The following is a 27,228-nucleotide window of genomic DNA, read 5'->3' as shown; positions in this document are numbered from 1 at the left end:
TACGGCCGCGGTGCCCATTCATTTCAAAGGGCAAGAGCGGTGGAGGAGCGGTATACACACCGCTCCTTCACAGCTCCAAAGATACTGCTTGCAAGACATTTTTTATCGTCCTGCCAGCGCACCGCCCTCAGGCTTTCACACTGGAGTGAAGGGAGCCGCTCTTTCAGGGCGCTTTGCAAGCGCTATTTTTAGCGTTATAGCAAATTGCCTCAGTGTGAAAGGGGCCTTAAAGAGGAGCGTTTTACCGCTAAAAATAGCCTCTAAAAAGCGCCTGAAAACCGCCTCCCATTCTCTGCAGTGAGTGCTTTCACACAGGGGCGGTGCGCTTTCAGGACGTTAGAAAAAGTCCCGCCAGCAGCATCTTTGGGGTGGGTTGGTAGTGCTGTAAATAGCGCTCCCAAAACGCCCCTGCCCATTGCAATAAATGGGCAGCACTTCCAAAGTGCTTTAAAAGCGATTTGAAAGCGCAGGTACCCATTCCCCCTCCCCCAAAAAAAACATGCCAAATGTGGCAGGGAAAGGGGGGTAGTGCTTAAAGCAGAGCTTCCACTTTTGGGTGGAGCTCCGCTTTAACTCTTTGTACTCCGTGGCCAAACTTCTGTACTCTCTACTTGTTCACTATGGCCATAACTCCTTATTAGGCCCTTCCACACTGGGCGCGCTCCGTCGCAGTCCGCTTGCTGAGCATGGAATCGTTCCGCTGATCCCCGCTGACCAGACGGATGGCTGGTCTGTGTCCGCTTCGCTTATGCAGAGCAGACACAAAACACAGCCTGCTCTCCTCTATGGGTGGTCAGATGTAAACAGACCGCCTGTCCATTTACACTGGACTGCCATCCAATCCGATCCACCAGACAAATTATTGTTAAACTGACGTTGCTCTTATTTGCTTAACCCATACAGGGCTTTTCAGGTTAATAATGTTTATTTCAGTGATTCCAGGTGCGTCTGTGTTACTCAGGCCCAGGTCAGTCACTGGAAATGTGTGTACAATGAAAACTGAAAACTAAAGTCTCACTTTTTTTTCTATAAAAATAACAAACATGTTTAGCTTACCTACTCTGTGCAGTGGTTTTACACAAGGAAGCCCAGCTCCTCCTCTTCTTGTACCCCTCGCCGGCGCTCCTGGCTGCTCCCTCCTGTTGAGCTTGCTATGGGGGCACCTAAGCCGAGCCACTGTTCTGTGTGTCCATTCAGACTGGTTCCGCCCTGCCCACTCTCTCTCCTCATTGGCTAACTGACTTTGAATGACAGAAACGGGAGCTAATGTAGGGTGACCATACATCCCCAGTTTCAGGGGATAGTCCCCTGATTGAGGACACTGTCCCCGGACCAAGTCTGTCCCTGGTTTTGTCCCCAGATTGGATTTAATAGGGGGCAGGGGCAATTTCAAAGAAAGTCAGTGCAGAATTAAAATTAAAAAAATAGAATTACACACCCCCGCTCCGCCGTGCCTACTAGCATAGGGGGGTTGTATTTTTTCCATTATCTGTGCCCCTTTCTGATGATCATGTGCTGGTCGGAGCGAGGGGGAATATTTCTTCAGTTTCGGGTGCATGCCCATTCTGCTCCGCTCGCATGTTCTTCTGCCTTGGCTCAAGTCTCGGCCAGCCACATGCCTATCTCCTTGCCTTCCCTGGCGGAGTGATCTTCCTCCGCTCCCCACCCAGTAGTAGCCGGGGCCCGAAGAGTAAGACTTGACAGGCTGTGAGGCAGGAGGCGACGGGCAGAGAGTCGCTGATTGTTGCCATTACTAGTAAAGAAAAAATATGTCCCTGGATTTAATTTTAAAAATATGGTCATTGCTGCCGTGTCTCAGCCAATCAGGAGGGAGAGCCCCAGACGGTCGTGGCACTCGTGCACATCGCTGGATTGAGATGGCGCTCAGGTAAATATTAGTGGGGCTGAGGTGGGCTGCTGCACACTGAAGATTTAGAATGCAAGATAAAAAACATTCTGCCTTTAGAACCACTTTAATATCTAAAAGAGAAAAAAAAAGAGCCTAGAAAACTCTGCTTGGATCTAAAGTGTATGCATTTCTAAAAATTCAGATAGAGTAGGGAAGGGTTAAAAACCTTGTCAGTTTTGTTGTCTGGGTTCTATTAAGATTGCCATCTCCTTCCTGAAGAAATCTCTACAAATCCGTCTCTTTGATAGCTGTCAATGTAACAGATGATCACATGATCTCCCCAATGGCAGGCTTGAGGGGAGAGGAGAGAGATCTGACAACGGCTGGAATGCTTGGGTGGTGACGTCACTCATAGGCTTACTATAAAGCATTGGTTGTCGGCGGTCCCTCCTCTCCTGTGATGCCTACCACTGGAAGCCAATCACATGACCGGACCAGAGATCCCTCATAATAGGTAAAGTATAAGCATCTTCCTTCTACACTCTACGGGATAGTTAAATAGGCATTAGGCAGGGGGGTGGGAACCAGTTTAAGCTTAGTTAAATATAGCCTGGAATTCCACTAAAACAAAGCATTGGTAAAGTGGTATCAAAGTCAATATGTTAAAAAAACGCTGACGAGCAGGGTTTTAATAACAGAAGAGACCCTAGAGGTCTCTTCTCTCATAAGTGTCCCCCCTGCCTGTCAGCGGCAAATGTGATCTGAGTCGCGCATGTGCAGCTCGGACCACATTTACGGCCCGCTCTGTGTGCTGCAGAATTGTGATTCTTGTAAGTCCCTTGTGAAAACTGCAGCTTCAGCTATTGAGCTCTGTAACATTAGGTATCTTTCAAAGTGGGTTTTAGAATAGACTGTGCACATGACCCAAGGGCTCAGCAAGTTCTGACAAGAACAAAAGCCTGTGTATAAAGAAAGACCCAAAGGCGCCACCTGCTGGCTAAAAAACATGTAACCACTTTCTAACAAGAAGTTGGATCACAGAGGATTTGGAGGCGACTGAGAACAATAGAAGGTACTTTTTTAAGTTAATACATATTTAAATATTTATTTTTTTAACTGGAGTTTATTGTTACTTTAAATGTTTTTGACAAATTAATTTTCTTTTCTAGATTTTGTTTTGTTTATTTTCACCTTGTGATCCATGCATAATACACTTTTGGACAGCAGCATTGTCAATCTGGGGAGAGGGTAGCGTTAGATATACTAGCAGATTTAGATGGACATGACTAACAAATTAACCAGTTAAGCCCCGGACCAATATGCAGCCTAAAGACCCAAGGTGTTTTTACAGTTCGGGACTGCGTCGCTTTAACAGACAATTGCGCGGTCGTGCGACGTGGCTCCCAAACAAAATTGGCGTCCTTTTTTCCCCACAAATAGAGCTTTCTTTTGGTGGTATTTGATCACATCTGCGGTTTTTAGTTTTTGCGCTATAAACAAAAATAGAGCGACAATTTTGAAAAAAATGCAATATTTTTTACTTTTTGCTGTAATAAATATCCCCCAAAAACATATATAAAAACATTTTTTTTCCTCAGTTTAGGCCGATACGTATTCTTCTACCTATTTTTAGTAAAAAAAAATCGCAATAAGCGTTTATCGATTGGTTTGTGCAAAATTTATAGCGTTTACAAAATAGGGGATAGTTTTATTGCATTTTTATTAATTTTTTTTTTTTTACTACTAATGGCGGCGATCAGCGATTTTTTTCGTGACTGCGACATTATGGCGGACACTTCGGACAATTTTGACACATTTTTGGGACCATTGTCATTTTCACAGCAAAAAATGCATTTAAATTGCATTCTTTATTGTGAAAATGACAGTTGCAGTTTGGGAGTTAACCACAGGTGGCGCTGTAGGAGTTAGGGTGCACCTAGTATGTGTTTACAACTGTAGGGGGGTGTGGCTGTAGGAATGACGTCATCGATCGTGTCTTCCCTATAAAGGGAATGACGCGATCGATGCGCCGACACAGTGAAGCACGGGGAAGCCGTGTTTACACACAGCTCTCCCCGTTCTTCAGCTCCGGGGAGCGATCGCGACGGAGCGGCTATAAACAAATAGCCGCGCCGTGGTCCCGGATCGCTCCCCGAGCGGACCCGACCTCCGCATGTAGCGGGGGGGGTCCCGATCGGACCCCCCACCCGCTAATAGGCGAGGACGTACATGTACGCCCATGTGCCTGTACGTGCCATATTGTGGACGTATATGTACATGCGGGGGTCGGGAACTGGTTAAAGCCAAACTCCAACTAACACTATTTAAGCTGGAGAAGCAGGAGGCATTCTTCATGAAGCCCTAGGTCAGGGGTCTCCAAACATTCTAAACAAAGGGTCAGTTTATTGTCCTTTAAACTCTTGGAGGGCTGGACTTTGGCCAGCGGGAGTGGAAATTTTCTTGGCATCAGTGGGAGTAAACATCTGGTATTAGGGGGAGGAATAGTACCCCATTGCTGGTATCGTAGGGAGGAATAGTGCCCCATTATTGGTGGCAGTGGGAGAAATGGCGCTCCATTGTCGGTGTCAGGTGGCAGAATAGGGTCTTGTATCAGTGGAAGGGACAGTGTTCCAAGGGCCGGGTAAAGGCAAGCAAAGGGCCGCATTTGGCCCTCGGGCCACAGTTTGGAAACCATTGCCCTAGGTGCACTTGTTTTCTAATAGCCAGGTGTTGTCAGGTACTGAGAACCTCCTGCAATCCCTACAGGATCAACATGGAGGCATTCATGATGTTTCTACTATTTTGTTTGACGGGTTTTTGCCGTCTGAGACCAGTGAAAATCTATCCATCTTACATTTACCCATTCTCTTGTGCACCAAGGCAATGCTAAATTGGAGCAGATTTACTATAATGCCTCGTACACATGACCATTTTTCTCAGCAGGAAAAAAAACAATGTTTTTCCCGACGTGATTCCTCTCCAGCCTGACTTGCATATACACGTTCGTGCAAAAAAACGTCCGACCAAAGGGCGGTGGCGTACAACACGTACGACGGGATTATATAGGGGGAGTTCCTTTCAAATGGTGCCATCCTTTGGGCTGCTTTTGATTCTGAGCATGCACGTTTTTTTCCCCTCGGAAAAGCATACACACGACCGTTTTTTGTGACGAAAAAAAGACTGACGGGAAACACGACGGGAAAAAAGAGCGCTGGTTTCAATTTTTTGCGGGCAGTTTTTTAGTCGAGAAAACTGCTAGGGAGCATACACACGTCCAATATAAAAAAAATAGATTGCAGCTTGATGCAATAATTTTTGTAAGAGGGGGACACTAGGGACGTATCCACCGCAAGGCAAACAAGGCATCTGCCTGGGGTGGCATTTTTCAGGGGGGCGGTGCCTGTACCAAGATGACTGCAGCTGCAGGCATCACCCTGGTATTGCTTTTTAGGGCCGGCGGTTGACTCTCTTGTAATAGCAATTGGAGCGGCTTACTAGCTGCTCGATTGCTGTTACACGAAGCAGAAGGGGCCATCCCCCCCTCCAGCTGCCTTTTGCGGCTCTTTCGGGCCCTCCCGTCCCACTGAGCGAATAGTGGGGGCCAGGATCAGCTTTGATCGGATGTTCGTAACAGCAAATTGGAAGCAATGACATTACTTCCGGTTTACTCAGAAACCATCTGCACCAGTTTTTAAAAATGGAAAGCATTCAAAAATGCAGATCTTGGTGTTTTAAGTGCAGAGGAGGGATTTGTTTTTTTTTAGACCCCAAATCCCTCCATAAAGAGGACCTGTCACATGCCTTTTGCTGTCACAAGGATGTTTACATTCCTTATGACAGCAAAAAAGTGATAAGAAAATTTATGTCAAAAGGTATAAAAAAAAAAATAGTAAAAAAAAGAAAGTGCTCGCACACAAAGGTAAAAGTGTGTGTGTCAGTTGCGGGGGCGGTGACGCATGCAAACAGTGATCATCACACGTGAGGTATCACCGTGATACCTCACGTGTATGATTACACCTGAGCTCAATTTTGAGTGTCATGGCAAAGGCTGTGAATAGTTATGTGCATGTGATTTTTTCGTTTTTTATTTTTAATACATTTGCAAACATTTCAAACAAACTTCTTTCATGTTGTCATTATGGGGTATTGTTTGTAGAATTTTAAGGAAAATAATAGATTTAATCTATTTTGGAATAAGGCTGTAGCATAACAAAATGTGGAAAAAGTGAAGGCGCTGTGAATAATTCCCAGATGAACTCTCAGGTTTTGCACACACGACGAGGAACTCGTCGTAAATGAAACATCGTTTTCCTTGACGAGTTCCTTGTTAGGCTTGTGGAGAAACTTGACAAGCTTTCTTTGCGTACACACTGTCAAGACCAAATCTCCTCGTTCTCAAACGCGGTGACGTAGAACACATACAATGGCAGGGGAAGTTCGATTCCACTGGCACAACCCTTGGGGCTGCTTTTGCTAATCTCATGTTACCGCGTGTTAAGTAAAAGTTTGGTAAGAGAAGATTTGCACTTTTCAGTCTGTTACAGCGTAAAAAATGTGTTATCTCCATTACAAACGCTAGTTTTACCGAAGGTGCGCTCCCGTCTCATACTTTATTCTGAGCATGCGCGGGCTTCTTAGCATACACACGAATGTGTTTCTCGTCGAAAACCAGCCCAACGAGGAACACGACGAGGAAATTGAGACTCCCGTCGAGGAAAAAGAGAACTTGTTCTCTTTTTTCCTCGTCGAGTTCCTCGACAGTTTCCTCAATGCAAAGCATTCACCCGACCGGTTTCCTCAGTAAAAAAGCTCTGCCACCAAGTTTCTTGATGGAGGCCTCAGTGTGACATGTTTACAGTGAGTAGGCTCAACTTTCATATAACCATACCCCCCTTTAAAACCCTGCCACTGTTGGCGCAATGAGTCCACACCCGCCATTCCCCTGTGCCACACAAGCCTCATCTGTACTTTCTTCAGTGTGCCCAAGGACGCCCCAGGTCCTTCACAGTCCTAGTTATGCCCCTGCAAATAAACAAAAAACTGCTGCATATACTTTGCAAAATGAGAGGCAGCCCGATGATCAATAGATGAGCATCTCATTTTGACACTAGTCTGCTTCATAAAAGTGGATACAGTAAAACCTTGGTTTGAGAGTAACTTGGTTTGAGAAAGTTTTGCAAGGCAAGAAAAATGTTTTAATAAATTTTGCCTTGATATACAAGCGATGTCTTGATATAAGAGTAGCGTCATGTCACAACTGAGTATAAAAAAAGAAGAGAGGAGCCTCTAAGTGTAGAAATAGGTTACATTTAATGAAGGTACAACATTTAGCAACTTTTTGCTACACTTAGACCTCGTACACACGACCGAGTTTTTCGGCAAAAACCAGCAAGAAACTTGCTGGGAGATATTTTTTTGCCGAGGAAACCAGTCGTGTGTACATTTTCGTCGAGGAAACTGTCGAAAAACTCAACGAGCCAAAAAGAGAGCATGTTCTCTATTTCCTTGACGGGAATGGAGAAAATTGCCTTGTCGAGTTCCTCGACGGCTTCACAAGGAACTCGACGAGCAAAACGATGTGTTTCGCCCGTTGAGTTTCTCGGTCGTGTGTACGAGGCCTTAGAGGTGCCTCTCTTCTCTTTTATACCCTGTAAAAAAAATGCTTTGATATACAAGTGCTTTGGATTACAAGCATGTTTCTGGAACAAATTATGCTCGCAAACCAAGGTTTTACTGTACACGTTTCTAACTGAGCTGTAGTGAATATGGAGCAAACAATGTTTTTGTACAGAGGCCCTTTGGTAACTATGGCCACCACTGGGTACAGGGGTCTGAAATGTCCACAAATCTGACAGCCTTGAATAAAGTCATTACAACAATCAGACGACAAACATGATAATGTTGCGGTTTGGCACCGGCTTATAAACACTAGACTGCATACAATGAAAATATTAGGTTATGTGATAAAAATGTGACTTCTCTCAAAACCATCACCCTCTTTCTATGTTCCCAGTCTTTCTTTATTGTCTGCATGAATAAGGCAACTCATTTAATGAAAACATACTTGCTTCCAAGAAAATGAGAACTAGTGAATGAGAGAAAGTCCCACTTTTTGGGGTTTCCCCAGGGAGATTTCTGGACTTGTGGGAAGATTCTGATCATATAAATATCCTCTCCCTGCTAGCAGTGTTAAACTTCCTTCTAGTCCAGGTTTACCTGTTCTACATGATGGCCAGAATTCTCATTGCTATCCTGGGCTCACTGCTCATTCTTCAGTGTGTGCAAGGTAAGTGGCATACTCAGTATATTAAGAAACATAGAGATGTGACTATTGACTTCACTTAAAGCGGGGGTTCACCCTATTAAAAAAAAAAAAAAAAAAATGTTTTATTCTAGCATAAAATTCGGCATCGTAGCGCGAGCTACAGTATGCCGGTCTTACATTTTTTATCCCCGTACTCACTGTTTAATCCTACCTAGACGATTCCGACTGCCCACGGGGAATGGGCGTTCCAATCCAGGCGGAAAGTGATTGACGGCCGGCTCTGGCGCGCCACGCTTCTCTGGAAATAGCCGAAATAGGCTTGGCTCTTCACGGCGCCTGCGCATAGCCTGTGCGCAGGCGCCGTGAAGAGCCGAGACCTACTCCGGCTGTCTTCGGGGAGCGTGACGTGCCAGAGTCGGCCGTCAATCACCCTCCCTCTTGCTAGGAACGCCCATTCCCCGCGGCAGACGGAATCGTCTAGGTACGATTAAACAGTGAGTACGGGGATAAAAAATGTAAGACCGGCATACTGTAGCTCGCGCTACGATGCCGAATTGTATGCTGAAATGTTGTTCAGCAGGGTGAACCACCGCTTTAAGATTGTTTAAGTATGTATGTACATAGCGTAAATAATTACTGCACCTGAATTCCAGGACCGGTTCCTGAATCAGCAGTTTGTCCTTAGAATTTTTTTTTCTTGGTATAATCCAAGATTTTAGATATTGACCAATGATATTAGAAAATGTATGCTTCCACTTATGGTATATTAAGGTGAATCTGTGCCCAGACAATGCACACTAAAGTTTTTATATATTCTGAATGAGCAGTAAAAGCTCTTTACCGATTTACCATTGTATCTATAGGCATTGTGGATGAATTAATTGTTGGAGCTCACAACAGGGGCACAGAAATAACACCTGCTAAGGCTGGGTTCACACTATCTTCGCAGGGTTCATGCGTCCCCGTTCACCGTTTAAGGACCGATTTCAGGCAGAATGTTTGTCTGAATTCGGACCTGAAACGGATCAAAAGATGCACAGGTCCCCTGTGCACATTCGCCCTGGAGCCGCAGCGGAGATATGTTAACTGGCTCCATAGAGAGCGGGTCAAAATCGCCTGCTATTGCAAATTGAATGATACCCGCATGCAATTCGCAATAGTGTGAATCCAGCCTTAACCCTTTAGTCCCTTTGCACATGAGGCATTTAGCTTGTTCAATCCCATTGTTTTAATGCACCCAGGAGATACAGGTGCAGCATTTGCCCCCACTGCCAGCAAAAACTCCCAACTGTCTTCACTTGGAGGCACTGTCCTTCTTTTGAGACCAAATCCATCTGTCTCCCTCTTGTGCAGCCTCAGTTGTCCCTTATTTTGGTCAAATTTGCGCAGCTCTGTACAAAATATATTATTTTTCTATCAAAAAGTGTTTTTGTGCACTAAGCCCGGGTTCACACTATAGCGATCACAGACTTTGTATGTAATTCGCACCTGCACGTGCCCATCTCATGCGATGTCTGTGCAGTGCGAGTTCAGCCATACAGTTCGCATTGAATTCACATAAAAAAAAAGTGCAGGGTCTTTTTTTCCCGACCCGATTCTGTCCAAATCCACAATTCGCACTGCGATCTGTGAGCCGATCTGGGGGTGTCGTTCACATTGTATGGACACCCGCGGCGGTTTGCAGAGGGCAGTGTGAACTGCCTGTGGGAGAGATGCGATGCGGGAACCAACTAGGGTGACCACGTGTCCCGGATTGCCAGGGACAGTCCCGCATTTTGCAGGTCTGTCCCGGGCACATTCATTCCAGGACAATACAGTGTCCCGGAATGAAACTGACACAGCCACCCCCGGGCCAATCTGATGCCCCCCAAAAAGGCCGCCACATCACTGATTTACTCACTGACAGTACTTGTCCTGGCTGGGAATGCCTGGGGGAGCACAATCCCGCCCCTGATTGTGATTGGAGAAATCATAAATCCTGCATCTTGTGTCCAATCACTGTGCTGAGATTCGTTACAGCACAAGCTGATTTTTGGGAAGGGAGGGTGTCCCTGAATGGTAGTTTGGAAATGTGGTCACCCTAGAACCAACGCTGGAATCGCGCTGGTTCCAATATCGCTACAGTGTGAACCTAGGCTAAACCTTTGTTCCAACCCCTATATTACTGCATGTGTTACTTTAAAAAGCCAATATAAACAAACATAGGAGGAGGATACAAAAGCACTTGTGTGGTTTAGTCAATCATTTTCTGTATATTAGACTTTTGCAGTGCCGTGGCAGGAGCGTGTCCTTTGCCTGCATACTGTGCTCAAAAAGGCACCCCTTATTGTCATTTTACAAAGTTGAGAGGTATGTGCCTGCAGCCTAGCAAAGTCTAATCCAGACAGAAATATACTGCTTCTTGAAAGAGCTGAAGGCTGTACCAAGCAATACTTGCATTTAGGGTTAAATGCATTCAGAGGTGTATGCCCAGAATGCAAAACACCTGCGTGCTAACCCTTTACATGTGTACAACCCTGCCTGTCCACCATTGTAACATGGGTGGTTAGGGGGCAGTAAATTGCAGCTCAACCACTTATTTTTACAGCCCCCTGGCCACAGGTGTATAAGAAACCCAATACCTTTTACTGAAGAGGAACAATTACAGTTATTTTGTAGTATTATATTTCATATAGAGTATGTCCATCTGAGGAATAAAGGGCTGCATTTTGGTTCAAGGCTTTATTAAGCAGAGTGGGTGTAAAAACAATAGAAAAGAAAGGCTAAATTTTTTTGCCGGTATTGACTGTATCGTTTTTTTATGAGTCGTGACAACTTTATGATGTAACCTGGGGTAGGTAGAAAAGAACCAATAGTGCCACCTATAGAAATACAACAATTTACATTAGCCCAATTAGAATAGCAAGTGAGCATATTACAAATTATACATACTATTAAAACCACATAGTAAAATTATTAAAAAAAGGGCGTCTAGAAAGTACATAAAAGCCCCATCCTATTACAGTATTACTAAAGACAAAACTTTTTTATTTTAACTCTAGATAAAGTGGTGAACAGTTAGAACAACTGGCAGGTTGTTTAATGTCACCAGGAATAAAAGTAAGGGTAAAGCAAAAAATTTGGGGTTGCCACATGGAGAGGAATAGAAGGGAAGAGCATACTTGTGTCTGTGACAACTGTCTGAGGCCCCATACACACGATAGAATCCATCCGCAGATAAATCCCAGCAAATGGGTTTCAGCGGATAGATCCTATGGTGTGTACACGCCAGCGGATCTGTTTCTGCGGGTATTTCTCCCCTGGGATAGATTCCAGCAGATCGAATATTCGCTGACATGCACAACATATCCATCTGCTGGAATCCATCCCAACGGATGGATCCGCTGGTCTGTATAGACTCACCGGATCCATCTGTCCGAAGGGATCCCCCGCATGCGTCGTAATGATTCTACGCATGCGTGGAATTCCTTATATGACAGCGTCGCGCACGTCGCCGCGTCATAATCGCGGCGACGGCGCGACACGTCATCGCCAGAGGATTTCGGCGCGGATTTCAATGCGATGGTGTGTACACTCCATCGCATGAAAATTCGCCGAAATCCTCGAGAGGATTTATCCGCGGAAACGGTCCGCTGGACCGTATTCGCGGATAAATTCTATCGTGTGTATGGGGCCTAAAAGAGGATTTCCAACAAATTGGGAGACATATCCTCCAACTTCCAGTTGAGTCCACAAGACAGGAAGTGAGTGGAAATCATACCGATGAGACACAGACCGCTTAAAAAAAAAAGCTGACAATGGTTTTAACTCTTCCCTACCCTATACAAAATAAGAAAAAAAAATTGCTGCAGTTATACTTTAACCCCTTCATGCCGACGTAACACATATATGCGGCCTCATGGAACTGGAATTTTTTCCATGGGGCCGCATATAGGCATATCTTCCTTTGTGCTGGGAGTGCGCCGCACTCCCAGCACAGAGACTGGGGTCACACCGAGAGCCCTAGGCCCCGTACTAACAATCGGGATTGGCTACCACAGTGATCAGTCACTGCGACGCCTGTCTCTCTGTGTTTTTTCTTTCTGTGAATGGTGAGATAGATACAAGGGGCCAGATCCACGTAGATAGGCGTAACTTTAAATGGGCGTAGCGTATCGTAGTTACGCTACGCCGCCGCAACTTTGAGAGGCAAGTGCTGTATTCACAACGCACTTGCATCTAAAGTTACGGCGGCGTAGCGTAAATGTTCCGGTGTAAGCACGCCTAAATCAAATGAGGAACAGGGGGGCGTGTTTTATGTAAACTAAGCATGACCCCACGTAAATGATGCTTTTTTCGAACGGCGCATGCTCAGTATCACGTCGAATTTTCAAATTAAATTACGCCCGCTCAATGCCTAGACGACGTAAACGTAATTTACGCAAAGCCCTATTCGCGAACGTTTTACGCAAACGACGGAAAATTTGACGCTGGCCCGACGTCCATACTTAACATTGCATACGCCTCATAGAGCAGGGAAAAACCCTTATGCAAATTACGTAAAAAAATGCGCCGGGCAGACGTACGTTCTGAGAATCAGCGTGTCTAGCTAATTTGCATACTCTACGCGGAAATCAACAGAAGCGCCACCTAGCGGCCAGCGTAAATATGCACCTATGATCCGACGGCGTACTAAGACGTACGTCAGTCGGATCTAGCCCACATTCAGGAGTATCTTGTTTTGTGAATACAAAACAAAGATACGCCGGCGCATCGTAGAACTTACGCGGCGTATCAATAGATACGCCGCCGTAAGTTCTTAGTGGATCTGGGCCAATGTATCTTTGTCTTTCCATGCAGAAATGTTTTTAAATGTATAAAATAAACAAAATAATAAAACAAATAAAATAAAAAATACGTAGATCAAGGTTTGATACAGGTCAGTGCCAGGGTTAGTGTTTGGATCAAGTAAGGGTCCAAGATCATGGTCAAAGGTCAGGGTCAGTTTCTGAGCAGGATTTTTTTTTCAATCAGTGTGTTTATTTAGGACAAAAACAAAAACAAAAAAAAACAGCTCTGTGCCAGATCACACACACACACACATTATATATATATATATATATCACACATACACACACACACAAACATACAAATCTGGAAACTTCTGCCTGCAGGGGGCACTTGCACGCCGCTAGGGGGCTGTATCTGCTGCGATTATTCACAGCAGAAGTGAATCTGCGGATGCCGGGCACTTGATGTCCGCCAGCACCCGTTGATCATCGGCGGAGACTCAGAATGAAGTTCTGCCTATTTAAACAAGGCAGATCTCCGTTCTGATGGGGTGGGGGGGAGGGATGGATTTTGTGTTCCTGCAAAGCATGGAATAAATACCATCTCTCCCCTAGTAAAAGCAGCACACACAGTACACAAAAACACTGGATAGGCACACAGTTAAACTTTTGATCGTCCTACATGTTTAAATCCCTTACCAGCCAGTGTCATTAGTACAGTGACAGTGCATATTTTTAGCACTGATCACTGTATTAGTGTCACTGGTTCCCGCAAAGTGTCAGATAAATAGTGTTCGATTGTCTGCTGCAATATCGCTGTCCCACTATAAGTTGCTGATCGCCACCATTACTAGTAAAAAACAAATACCAAAATAAAAACTCCATAAGCATATACCATAGTTTGTAGACACAAACGTTCCCGTAAACCAATCAGTATCGGGATTTGTTTTATTAAAAACAGTTAGCAGAATACATATTGGCCTAAATTTTTGAAGAAATTCCATTTTTTTCAATTTTTTTATTGGATATGTATTATGGCAGAAAGTAAAAAAATATAAAAATGTTGTCTGTATATATATATATATATATATACACATACATATACACACACACACACATATATATATATATATATATATACACACATACATACATACATATATATATATATACACACACACACACACACTTTTTTTGTTTATAGTGCAAAAAAATTAAAGTAATGATAAAATACCACCAAAAGAAAGCTCTATTTGTAGGAAACATAAATGTTTTTGGGTTACAGTGTCGCATTGTAAGGTAAAATAACGCAGTGCCGCATCCCAAAAAATAGCCTGGTCATGAAGGGGGGGGGTAAATCTTCCAGAGGTCAAGTGGTTAATGCTGGATAATCTTCTCTTTTCTAGGAATGTCACCACTAGGGAGAAGACGCTGCCATTGCATTGGACGCCTTTCCAATTCTGTTGATGTCAAGCAAATAAGAAAATTTGAGGTGTTTCCAGAAAGTTCCAGATGTGAGAAGATTGAAGTTGTGTAAGTTATTATTGGTTTTGAATAATTTGGGATCAATGCAAGGGTTAGAAATGCAGTAATTTTTGTTCAAGGCCAAAAATATGCAGAAAAGAAGACCATGCAAATCCATCGCATTATGGGGTTGGTTTACTTAAACATCTGGTACACCTCTGCATAGAAACCAAGCCGCTTCCAGATTTTTGTGAAAGCTTAATTAAACAAGCTGAAGTTAGAAGCTGATTGGCTACCATGCACAACTGCACTAGATTTTGCACTCTCTAGTTTTAGCAAATCAACCACAATGTCTAGCAAAAATTGTACAATAGCAGGAGCCATTGAAGGGGGTCTATCAACAAGAAAAAAGCAAATGGCGGCGGTTTGCTTATTTAAATGTGTAATATTTTTATTAAACAGTAAGAGGCAAAATGTAAAAAGCAGTAAATGTGTTATTCACCAAACATTTACTCGTATTTTCCTGGTGCATGTGTTTTAAATAACTGTGATAATTCACTTAGAGTGAATGTTTGGTGACTGTGAGACAAAGCAGGAGATTGGGACTTTCAATGAGGTGGTTGACTCGTGTAGATAGATGTAATCAAATTTTATTGTTGGAATAAAAAGTATGTAAATACATGACAATGGTATAGTTCATGTGAGAGAATCAATAAATACCGTATTTATCGGGGTATTGCGCTCTCCGGCGTATAGCGCGCACCCCTAATTTTGACCTATTTTTCCTGTAAAAAAAAATGTTATTACATTTTAATACTTACAGTTTTGGTGTCTTGCCTGGCATCCATCGGCAGCCTCGTCCGGTCCGGCGTCCGTCTGCGGCCTCGGTGGTGACCTCCCGGCTTCTCCCGCGCTGTCTTCATGGATAATCCCCGCTTCCCGCGCTCAGTTTGAAGCCTCCGCCGACATATACCGAGCGCAGTACACTCGCGTATATTCAGCCAGGCTCGGCTTCTCACGCATAAACGTCACAGAGCGTGACTACGAGTGAAGCCGAGCCTGGCTGAATGTACCCGAGTGTACTGCGCTCGGTATATTGCGGCGCAGGCATTCAAACTAGGCGCGGGAAGCGGGTATCGGCGTATATCGTGCACCCACGATTTTGCCCTGATTTTCAGGGCAAAAAAGTGCGCGATATACACCGATAAATACGGTAAATGTTGGCACACTTGTAATATGCATAATAGGAGTACCATCACATTCACAATTATATACATGGTCAGCACATAGCAATAGTGGTTAATTCACATAACAGCTGGCAGCCTGATAGGTAATTAAATAAATTGAATAGATTAAAAAGTATGACGTATCCAAATACATATCCAAGTAGGGTACATAATTACATCCTTAAAGCCTGACGCGTTTCTGTGTGAAAACACTTCTTCAGGGGCGGATGTTGTAGGGTATCTGTAAAAACATATGACGCAAGAGTTAGTCCTGATGTTGGGTCGTAAACCCTGGGTACTTACGTGCCAACAAAAGGCGACGGCATGCAGTATAAGCAGAACCAGAGCCATAGGAGAGGTCCGTCCCGGGAGCTGAAGTGTCATGTACCCCAGGGTTTGACAAATTTGCTTGGAATCTAGGAGCCAACTAAAAAAGTTAGGAGCCAGAAAACGCGCCCCATCCTGACGAGCTTGCGCGCAGAAGCGAACACATACGTGAGCAGCGCCCGCATATGTAAACTGTGTTCAAACCACACATGTGAGGTATCACCGCGATTGGTAGAGCGAGAGCAATAATTCTAGCCCTAGATCTCCTCTGTAACTCAAAACATGCACGCCTATGAAGATTTTAAAGGGTAAAAGTTTGTCGGCATTCCACGAGCGGACGCAATTTTGAAGCGTGACATGTTTCCCAAAAAAGTGCGCTTGTAAGACCGCTGCGCAAATACGGCATGACAGAAAGTATTGCAACGATCGCCATTTTATTCTCTAAGGTGTTAGGATAAAAAATATATATAATGTTTGGGATTTCTAATTAGAGGGAAGAAGATGGCAGTGAAAATAGTGAAAAATTACATTAGAATTGCTGTTTAACTTGTAATGCTTAACTTGTAATACCAACGGCCACCACCAGATGGCGCCAGCTTACACATCTGGTGGTAATAACTTGTAATACCAATGGCTCACCACCAAATGGCGCCAGCTCACAAAAAAAAAAAAAAACCCCTATTTCTAGTCGCCATGGCGACCTGGCGCCCGGGATTTGTCGAGCCCTGATGTACCCCATAGGCACAGGGGCGCAAAAGCAGAAACCCCCAAAGAAAGGCAGATCCCTTATCTCCAAGGTGTGTCAAGAATGGTAAAAAAAGGGGGAGGGGGAGTTGTAATGGGATCTATAATATATATATATATATATATATATATATATATATATATATATATATATATATATATATATATATAGCCCCAAATAAAATAAAAATTCCCAACATTCTCAAGAGAGATTCCAAAGCCAAAGAGGTTTCCATATAACCTTTCAAATGTGCACTTACTGAATAACCCTCATCTTTCCTTGCTGTCACATTATATCTATAGACAAATGCCCTGAAATAATGGCTTGTTCTTCCTGTGGTCATGGTTTTTGACAAAGAACTAAAAGAACTGGCCCGGAAGGATCAGAACTCGTACAGAGACATTGACTGGTTGGCTCTACCTGAACATCAGTTACCTGAGCTATTTTTGGGCTTAGACTACATGACCAGATGCCACCACTTAGCCTTCTGACTTCTTTCTGAGCTGCCTTTGCATTCTCATTGACTTGTATGTAAAGTCAAAACTTTTTTCTTTCACCCTCTCTATTTATCTTGGGTACCATTATCTAAAATACAGAAAATTATGGCAAATCCAAAAATGTAACAGTTGTCCCTGAAAATTTTAATCTTCAAATATCTTATGATAACTGTCTAAGGGGGCATTTCTCCCCCTGGAGAGATTTATTTTTACTTCCCTGGGACAGGAAGTGAAGAGAAATTTCTCCAATGGGATCCAGACAGCAAAAACAAAACAAAACAAAAAAAAACAGGGATCTTAACACTCCCTTACTCTATTCTTTACGTACAATTTATGATTGTACAAAGATTGCAACTTGTGAGGCCGGTAGGAGGCACCCTAGTATTAAGACTCGTACACACATACGGGATTCCCGGCGGTAAAAAGTCAGCCGGGAAACCCGAGGGCAAAAACGAGTTCCTGCTCTGTAACTTTTTCCCCCTACACACGACCGCGTTTCCCGACGGGAAAACTGCCATGAGAGCTTTGGTCAGGAATCCCAGCCATGTGTATGCTCCATCGCAGTGTTTCCCATAGGAAATCCCAGCGGGAAAAAAAGAGAGCTGGTTCTCTTTTTTTTTTTCTGGAAGTTTTCCTGTCAGGAAAACTGCGATGGAGCATACACACGGCCGGTTTTCCCAGCCAAAAGCTCTCATGGCAGTTTTCCAGCCTGGAAAACCAGTCTTGTGTACAAGGCTTTTGGGTTGTTAAAGCGGGAGTTCACCCATTTATAAAATGTTTCCCCTTTTCCCCTTAGATTCCTGCTCGTTCGGTCTAGGGGAATCGGCTATTTGTATTAAAATATGAGCAGTACTTACCCGTTTTCGAGATGCATCTTCTTCCGTCGCTTCCGGGTATGGGTCTTTGGGAGCGGGCGTTCCTTCTTGATTGACAGTCTTCCGAGAGGCTTCCGACGGTCGCATCCATCGCGTCACTCGTAGCCGAAAGAAGCCGAACGTCGGTGCGGCTCTATACTGCGCCTGCGCACCGACGTTCGGCTTCTTTCGGAAAATCGTGACGCGATGGATGCGACCGTCGGAAGCCTCTCGGAAGACTGTCAATCAAGAAGGAACGCCCATTCCCGCAGCCCATACCCGGAAGCGACGAAGAGGATGCATCTCGTAAACGGGTAAGTAATGCTCATATTTTAAAACAAATAGCCGATTCCCCTAGTAAAAACGAGCAGGAATCTAAGGGGAAAAAGTGCCCTCTAAGGGTGAACCACCGCTTTAAGCCAGTTACCACTCTTAAAAGAGGTCTCAGGTGGTCTACAGCTTTTGTTGAACAGTGGGCCGAAACCCCAAACTAACTTCCCCTTGTTCCAAAGTAGAAGCATTGGTTCCATGTCTCAGGCCTCAATAGGAGCATACAGTTCCTGTCAATACAGAGGCCTCATGATATTGTGGTTACAGGTGTGGTTACTGGGAAGTCGCCACTCATATCTGAGGCCAGTGTTGCACAGGTTTGCAGATATCACGACCACTGCTCTGGAGGAATCTTCCCAGTCGCCACCACCACGCTTACCCTGAACTGGTTGGCACACATTTATTTTTCCCTAGGTATTGGTTGAGATTAGAATAAGGAAAGTGATGGTCAGCACTCAGGATGACATCCAAAATTGTATTTCTTTATCAAGTACATGTACAAAGCTGTAAAACGGCCTACGCGTTTTGTACATTAGTCCTTAGTCAAAGTATGAAATACTATTGGATGTCATCCTGAGTGCTGACCATCCCTTTCCTTATTCTGGTTTGTTGGAGGTCTCAGCAGCCTCAAGGTCTGAGCATCAGGCGGAGCTTTTATGTGGGAAGGTTGCAGCGCCCATACACCTGTTTTTATTGGCTGAGATTAGGTTGTGGACGGTTCTGTTATCATATAGTATACTGTAAGGCTTAACTGCTGGACCCGACCGCCTGCAGCCTTGGCGCATTTGCAATTACTTCCATGCTGCCACTTAATTGAGGGCATTTACTTCCATGCTGCAGAACATATTTGAGGGCAAGGATTCTTTATCTTCTAATACTTTACTCAACTGCTTTGTTTTACAAAGTTACACAATATATTTCCAGATACAGTCTATGTGCATGCTACAGTGGTCTTCTACATAACTGGGTATGTTCATGGGAAAATAGACTGGAAATAAATTTTATAACTTTAAATATAAAAAAGAAGCAGACACTTATTGGATATTAAAGGCCGCGGATGTTTATTATTGGTTTAAATAACTAGATAAATAAATAAATAAATAGATAACTGATGGGTAATAATATTTAAGAAAATACTAAATATATATACATAACTTTAGCAAGTCTAGCCACCACGGCTCAGGCTGCAACCAAAATACCCATTCCAATGTAAACAAAGCACTTAGCAAAGAATAACATAGCATAAATCCCAACTTTTTTTTTTTTTTTTATAAACTTTATTCACAATTCGTCCCCCTCTGCAAAACACAAAGGTGACCCGACCACATAATAACACCCGCGACATAAGTAAACAAAAAAGGGGGGGGTTGGGGGAGAACACCACAGTTCTTCTGTCTCTGAGGCGACTGAGCTCCGGACCGCCGGAACCCTTCTTTAAATAGCCCTAAAATCAGCTGGTTCAAACTAGATTTGAACACTTTGCGCGGGCTTCTTCCCCTGTTGCTAGCCAGATGACCCAGCAAACTGGTTTTAACCTGTCAAACTTTAGGCGGGCTTTTCAAGTCACTGAGTGGACAATCTACCTTGTCCCCTCAGACCTGTGAGCCCGCCAATTAACCCCTTAAGAGTACTACACCTACTGACTTATGACCTATCCTCCCGCCATTTTCCCATGAGGAAAATGGGACAGAGGCTGCCATATCCCTTTTCCCTTCATTCCATGAGAAAGGTACTTTTGTGACACATCTTTTTTACGTGCATTAGATTCCCAATGACATGAGAGGGTGCTGCATAGTCATAGGCCCCGTACACACGGCCGAGGAACTCGACGTGCCAAACACATCGAGTTCCTCGGCCAGTTCAGTCCTGGAGCCGCCGAGGAGCTCGGCGGGCCGAGTTCTCCCATAGAACAACGAGGAAATAGAGAACATGTTCTCTATTTCCTCGCCGAGGTCCTCGTCGGCTTCCTCGGCCGAAAGTGTACACACGGCCGGGTTTCTCGGCAGAATTCAGCCAGAAACTCGGTCGGAAGCTGAATTCTGCCGAGGAAACTGGTCGTGTGTACGGGGCCATAGTCCATACTGAGCCACGGCTACAGCTGTGTTCATAGGCCTAACACTCTGCTGCAAGGGAAATGAGCTTCCTATTCTCCTTTCAACATCTTCCTCCACTCCAACTGGCCCCTTTCCCCATCTGGGGAAAACCCAACAAAAACGTAACTCTTTGTTACAGACAAGCTTTAGAGGATAATGGCAAATTTGGGTTTTAATATAGTTATGGACATTGACTGGGCCAGGTTTTTTTTGTTTTTACACATCTTAGGATTCCTTCTATAGTGCTATCTCTATCCCATTTACCGGGAGACAAATGAAAAATTTAAGAAATTTATACATGAAAGTTTAGGCCATTATATTAGACCTGTACCAGCGCACAAAAACAATTGATCATTAGGTTTTTTTTTTCATTTGCAGTGCTAAAATGAGGAATGGAGAAGAAAAATGTCTGAATCCTAACTCCAAATTGGTAAAAATGATCCTTAAAAGGTAAAGTACTCGTTAAGCACAGTGATGTAGAAATAGGAATCCAGGATGTGAAATATTTTCTAAGATACAAATGAATGCTCATTGTATGTACTATATTGTATACATTACCACTGAATGGCAATTTTTATTTATTTATTTAAAGTGGTTGTAAACCCTTCCATATACCCAGTGAAGTGACTGGGCCAGATCCACGAAGCAGTTACGCTGGCGTATCTATTGATACGCCGCGTAACTGCTAGGTTGCTCTGGCGTATCTTTGTTTTGTATCCACACAACAAGATACGCCTGAAGCTGGGCTAGATCCGACTGGCGTACGTCTTAGTACGCCGTCAGATCTAAGGTGCATATTTACGCTGGCCGCTAGGTGGCGCTTCCGTCGATTTCCGCATCGAGTATGCAAATTAGCTGGATACGCGAATCCACAAACGTACATCCTGCCGGCACATTTTTTTACGTTGTTTTCGGAAGGCTTTTTTCGGCTTAACGTTACCCCTGCTATATGAGGCGTAGCCAATGTTAAGTATGGACGTCGGGCCAGCGTCGAATTTTCCGTCGTGTACGTCGTTTGCGTAAAACGTTCGCGAATAGAGCTTTGCGTAGAATGACGTTCACGTCGGAAGCATTGGCTTGTTGCGGGTTAATTTGGAGCATGCCCACTGGGATACCCCCACGGACGGCGCATGCGGCGTTCAGAAAAAACTTAATTTACGTCGGGTCAAGACGTATTAACATAAAACACGCTCCCATCTCATCCATTTGAATCGCGCGCCCTTACGCCGACACAGTTACACTACGCCGCCGTAACTTACGGCGCAAATTCTTTGTGGATACGGGAAATACGCTGTAAGTTTCGGCGGCGTAGTGTATCTGAGATACACTACGCCGGACGTAAAGAAGCTCCACGCTACGTGGATCTGGCCCACTGTCTTTAGGTGATACAAAGAGATTAAACAAATTCTCCTACATAAGTTGTACCTGTTTATTTGAAGTCTTCTCTACATTTGTTCAAAGTGCTGCATTTATAAGGGTTGTCTGAGAGTTCAGAAAAAAAAAAAGTGCGGAGAGCTGAAATTACACTCTGCAGGATGTCAGGAAAACTTGTCAGAAGTGACTCATGTTGATATCAGAGAAACAAAGCAGTAGACAGAATTGACACTTAGGGGGAGATTTACTAACACGGATTGGTTTCTCTGTAGAGTTGCACCAGATTTTCCACTCTCCAGTTTTAGTAAATAACCCCCTGTATCTTTCAAGTAGCACAGTACAGCAGTTTTTTCTTCATGATAACGGAACTGCGATGACGTCATTCCCGGTGTTTACAGCACGGGCTCTGAAGGTCTGACGCGGTAAGCCGGACCTTCTGAGAGAGCATATGCGCCAATGACAGTGGCTGCATGCACTCTGAATATCTCCTACACCGTGCAAGATTAGGAGATATACACAGTGGCCCGGATTCAGAAAAGAGATACGACGGCGTATCTCCTGATACGCCGTCGTATATCTGAGTGTGGTCGGTCGTATCTATGCGCCTGATTCAGAGAATCAGTTACGCATAGATATTCCTAAGATCCGACAGGTGTAAGTGTCTTACACCGTCGTATCATAGGCTGCAATTTCAGGCTGGCCGCTAGGTGGCGCTTCCGTATTTTTACGCAAGGAATATGCAAATTAGTATTTACGCCGATTCAGAAACGAACGACCGGCCGGCGCTTTTTTTTTACGTCGTTTGCGTTCGGCTTAAGTAGTTACCCCTGCTATAGGAGGCATAGCTAATGTTAAGTATGGCCGTCGTTCCCGCGCCGAGTTTTGAATTTTTTTTACTTGGTTTGCGTAAGTAGTTCGCGAATGCGGCTGGACATAATTTACGTTCACGTCGAAAGCATGTCGATTTGCCAACGTCATTTGGAGCATGCGCACTGGCATTCAGTCGCGGCCGGCGCATGCACAGTTCCTTCGGAGCGGGGATGCGATTGATTTAAATGATACACGCCCCCTACCCGCCAAATTTGAACTCCGCCGGTTGATTTACGCTACGCCACCTCAACTTTACAGGCAAGTGCTTTGTGAATAAAGCACTTGCCTGAAAAACTTGCGGCGGCGTAACGTAAATGACATACGTTACGCCAATATAAAGATCCGCTCTCCTACCTGAATCTGGCCCAGTACCTATAAGTAAGCCTTATTATAGTCTTACCTGTAGGTACAATTAAAGAAATAAGACTTTACTTCCGCTTTAAGGATTAGATTTGATGGCTAGGTTAAGGTTTAGGATTAGGTTTAAAGGTTTGATTAAGGTATAGAGGTATGTTTTAGGTTAAAGTGTATTTAAACACTAGCAATGAGCTTCTCTTATCTTCTACATATCCCGCAAGAAATATACCTAAACCCAACATCCGCATTTTGCCAAAACTTTTGCATTGTCTAAATTTAAGCCCAAGCGTGCCAGATTTATTTTTCACTCTGCTCATTCATATTTGAATACTAATAGCTAGATTCAGAGACAGTTACGCCGGTGTATCAGTAGCCGTCGTAACTCTGAATCTACGCCGTCGTAAATGTAAGCGTATTCTGGAAACCAGATACACTTAAATTAGGCTAAGATACGAGCGGCATAAGTCTCCTACGCTGTCGTATCTTAGGGTGCATATTTACGCTGGCCGCTAGGTGGCGCTTCCGTTGAGTTTGGCGTAGAATATGCAAATGACTAGATACGCCGATTCAGAAACGTACGTGAGCATTTTTTTACGTTGTTTACGTAAAGGGTTTTTCCAGCGTAAAGTTAGTCGAACAAATAGCTGGCCTAGCCAATGTTAAAGCGGTGGTTCACCCATAAAAACGACTTCCCCCTATTACACTGCCCCCCCCGCATTACAATACGATTATGCCTTTAATTTTTTTTTGGCTGCTGTACATACCTGGGTACAGCTATTCACCCGTGTCCTCCGGGTTGCGAGTCCCGCGGGAGTGGGCGTTCCTAACATGGCGGTGATTGACGTTTTGACTAAAAAATGAGCTCCCCCCCGTCGCGTAAGCCGCGTCACGACTGGCGAAAGGAGCCGAACTGCGATGCGCAGGTGCAGTATAGCGCCGACTCGCCGTTCGGCTCCTTCCGCCAATCGTGACGCTGCTTACGCGACGGGGGGAGCTAGTTTTTTAGTCAAAACGTCAATCACCGCCATGTTAGGAACGCCCACTCCCGCGGGACTCGCAACCCGGAGGACACGGGTGAATAGCTGTACCCAGGTATGTACAGCAGCCAAAAAAAAATTAAAGGCATAATCGTATTGTAATGCGGGGGGGGCAGTGTAATAGGGGGAAGTCGTTTTTATGGGTGAACCACCGCTTTAAGTATGGCCGTCGTTCACCGCGTCGAAATGTGGAAATTTTACGTCGTTTGCGTAAGTCGTCCCTGAATGGGGCTGGATGTAATTTACGTTCACGTCGAAACCAATACGTCCTTGCGGCGTACTTTGGAGCAATGCACACTGGCATATGTCCACGAACGGCGCATGCGCCGTTCGTTAAAAACGTCAATCACGTCGGGTCACTAGTCATTAACATAAAACACGCCTCCCTGTTCCACATTTGAATTAGGCGCGCTTACGCCGGCCCATTTACGCTACGCCGTAACTTAGGAGGCAAGTGCTTTGTGAATACAGCACTTGCCTCTCTTACTTACGGCGGTGTAGCGTATATGCGATACGCTACGCCACCCTTAAAATTACGCCAGCTAAAAAAAATAAAAAAAAAAGCAATGTGAAAGTTTACACTTCCAAAATACAATTAAACTCTTAATCTGTTCTTGTTGCAGGTCTGGTAAAGCATCTGGAAAATAAGAAAGAAAGAGAAAGACCAGTATATCTTCCACAACTAATAATGTTATGAACAGAACAGCGATGATCATTACATATCGTGAGGGAAATCTATTAAGAGGGACAAAGGCAGGTTCTTGTCTGCAGGGATCTGTCGGCGTCCTCTTTATGTAGGGATTTGCAGTAGTTTTGATTGCTTGCAGCCTTCGTAATTCTGGATAGTTTGGGAAGTTTTGCACACATCTATGTGTACTATATCATTATGCTTGCTACAATTTTTATTTGATCTGATATGCACATGTAAGAACAGGTCAGGAGACACATTTTGTGTAGGTGCAGTGCTAATTCTACCCACAAGAGGGGGATATATACATATCAAACTACAGGCTTATAGTAAATCCTATTCAAGTGATATTACTCTGCTCTTCTTCGCTGCCTATGTGTCTTGATTGGTAAATTTGCCCAGGATGTAATGCAGAACAAAACCCTAACAAGTTATATATACCCTGTGATAATCACATCATAATAAAAGCACCCAGCATATTAAAAGGCTTTTTTTTTTTTATAATTGGCAACAAATATATCACTTTGTTTACTATGCATAGGTAATTTGGGGAGAAAAGGGAAACCTTTATTTTTATTATTTATTTGAAAATATATCATTTTGTTTACTATGCATAGGTAATTTGGGGAGAAAAGGGAAACCTTTATTTTTATTATTTATTTGGGTAGTCATTTATTTAAAAAGAGCAGCTAACAAGAAAACTACTCATTTTTTCCTCATGTTATATATATTTTTTAAAGCAATTACAATCTATGATTAATGGATCAGTCAGTTATAGTATAGCATTCTGTTTTTTTAATTCCCTACATATTGGGCCATACAAGTGCAAGGAAATATAGTGTTAGGATTGCTGTATGGATGGTGTACATGTATTTTAGAAGTTGAGGTCATAGTATGATAAATAAATTTTAGTCTAGGGTAGGCTAACTGTTATGATAAGAATAAGGGTCATAAAGCCATTGTAACTTAGTGGCTTCCTATGTATAGTCAGGGCCGGCCTTTGCGGTGTGCGAGCTGTGCAGCCGCACAGGGCGCAATGGGCAACAGGGGCACCGTGCGGCCATCCAGAGGCGTACTAAGGGGGGGGGCGAGGGGGGCGGGTCGCCCCCGAGTACCACACACTGGGGGGGTGTCAGACCGGCACCCCCCTCCGCGATTGTATTACACTTGTGGTGGCAGCGCCACGGGTTTAGGCAGCGGCACACTGGCACAAGCAGGGAGAGGCGAGCTAGCTACAGTGGCGAGGGGGAGGGGGGGTGCGGGGGGGGGGGGGCAGGGTGACACTGCTGCACCTACCATCCCCTCCTCTTACAGCCACGGGCTGCCTGTCTGTGCGATCGCGGTTGTCACACAGGCACAGCCATGTGAAGCCGCCTCCCCCTCCTCTCTGTTTATGTGTAAACAGGGGGAGGGGACCTGCTGTGCATGTGCCGCTGCGCTGATCTGAGATACTGAATGGGGGGGCTGCACTGAACGGGGGGGCTGCACTAAACGGGGGGGCTGCACTGAACGGGGGAGGTGACACTGAAGGGGGGTCTGCACTGAACGGGGGGTCTGCATTGAAGGGGTGGACACACTGAAGGAGGGGTCTGTGTAACATGCAGGGGGACCAGAGCTGCAGGGTTCTGTGTAATGTAAAATGGGTCCAGTGATGCAGGTGCTTTGTAATGTAAAGGGGTCCAGAGGTGCAGGATGCTGTGTAATGTAAAGGGGTCCAGAGGTGCAGGATACTGTGTAATGTAAAGGGGTCCAGAGGCGCAGGGTGCTGTGTAATGTAAAAGGGTCCAGAGGTGCAGGATGCTGTGTAATGTAAAGGGGTCCATAGATGCAGGGTGCTGTGTATGTAAAGTTAAATTAAAACAAATTATTTGTTACAAATATTTTTTTCCACTTTGTGTATGTGTATGTTTAGGCGAGTGGTGAAGATGGGGGGGGCGCCACGGGATCAGCTCGCACAGGGCTCCTGAACACCTAAGGCCAGCCCTGTGTATAGTTTCCTATAGTTTCCTATAGTTAACTAACTCTATATAAATGAAGGCCAAATTTGTCTGAGGTTCTTTTTGTTGCACTGTCAAAACACAACTTTTATATCATATGATACCAAGTAAGCAATGGACAATCACAAATGACTCCAGCAATGTAGGATATCTATTTACATGATAAACATATCCACTGTTATCAATGTATCCTCAATATGCACAGAATTAGGATTCATGTCAGCAGAGACTGCCTAGGTCTCTGCTTTTCTTTCCTTCCCCTTGCAGTCTCCAGTGCAGATTCCTGCTGCCATCTTAGCAACCAATGATATGCTTATCCTTTACAGGAGGACAGAACTTCTGCTTTTCAGACCTGCGCTGTTTCCCAGCTCCTGTGCTGCTGCTACAGCTTTCTGTAGCCTTTTGGTACTAAGGGGGACTCTGATGGCACCCTGATTTAAGAGGGAGCTCTGATGGGGTCCCTGATTTAAGTAGGGATTCCGATGG

The 27,228-nt window shown here is 44.4% G+C and overlaps 1 protein-coding gene across 1 annotated transcript; it reads left to right on the top strand.

Moving 5' to 3' along the window:
* The first annotated feature begins 8,029 nt into the window (after positions 1–8,029).
* On the top strand, positions 8,030–25,230 carry LOC120916578 (C-X-C motif chemokine 10-like). Its single transcript, XM_040327629.1, has 4 exons — positions 8,030–8,135; positions 14,290–14,416; positions 20,798–20,869; positions 24,681–25,230. Exons 1-4 carry the CDS (start codon positions 8,075–8,077, stop codon positions 24,703–24,705), a joined length of 285 nt encoding a protein of 94 aa, XP_040183563.1. The 5' UTR covers positions 8,030–8,074; the 3' UTR covers positions 24,706–25,230.
* The last annotated feature ends 1,998 nt before the right edge of the window (positions 25,231–27,228 follow it).

Source organism: Rana temporaria, chromosome 1 (assembly GCF_905171775.1).
Source record: "Rana temporaria chromosome 1, aRanTem1.1, whole genome shotgun sequence".
Taxonomy (NCBI): domain Eukaryota; kingdom Metazoa; phylum Chordata; class Amphibia; order Anura; family Ranidae; genus Rana; species Rana temporaria.
Note: the sequence above shows the minus strand (reverse complement) of the source record. Positions and strands in the feature narration are given on the sequence as shown.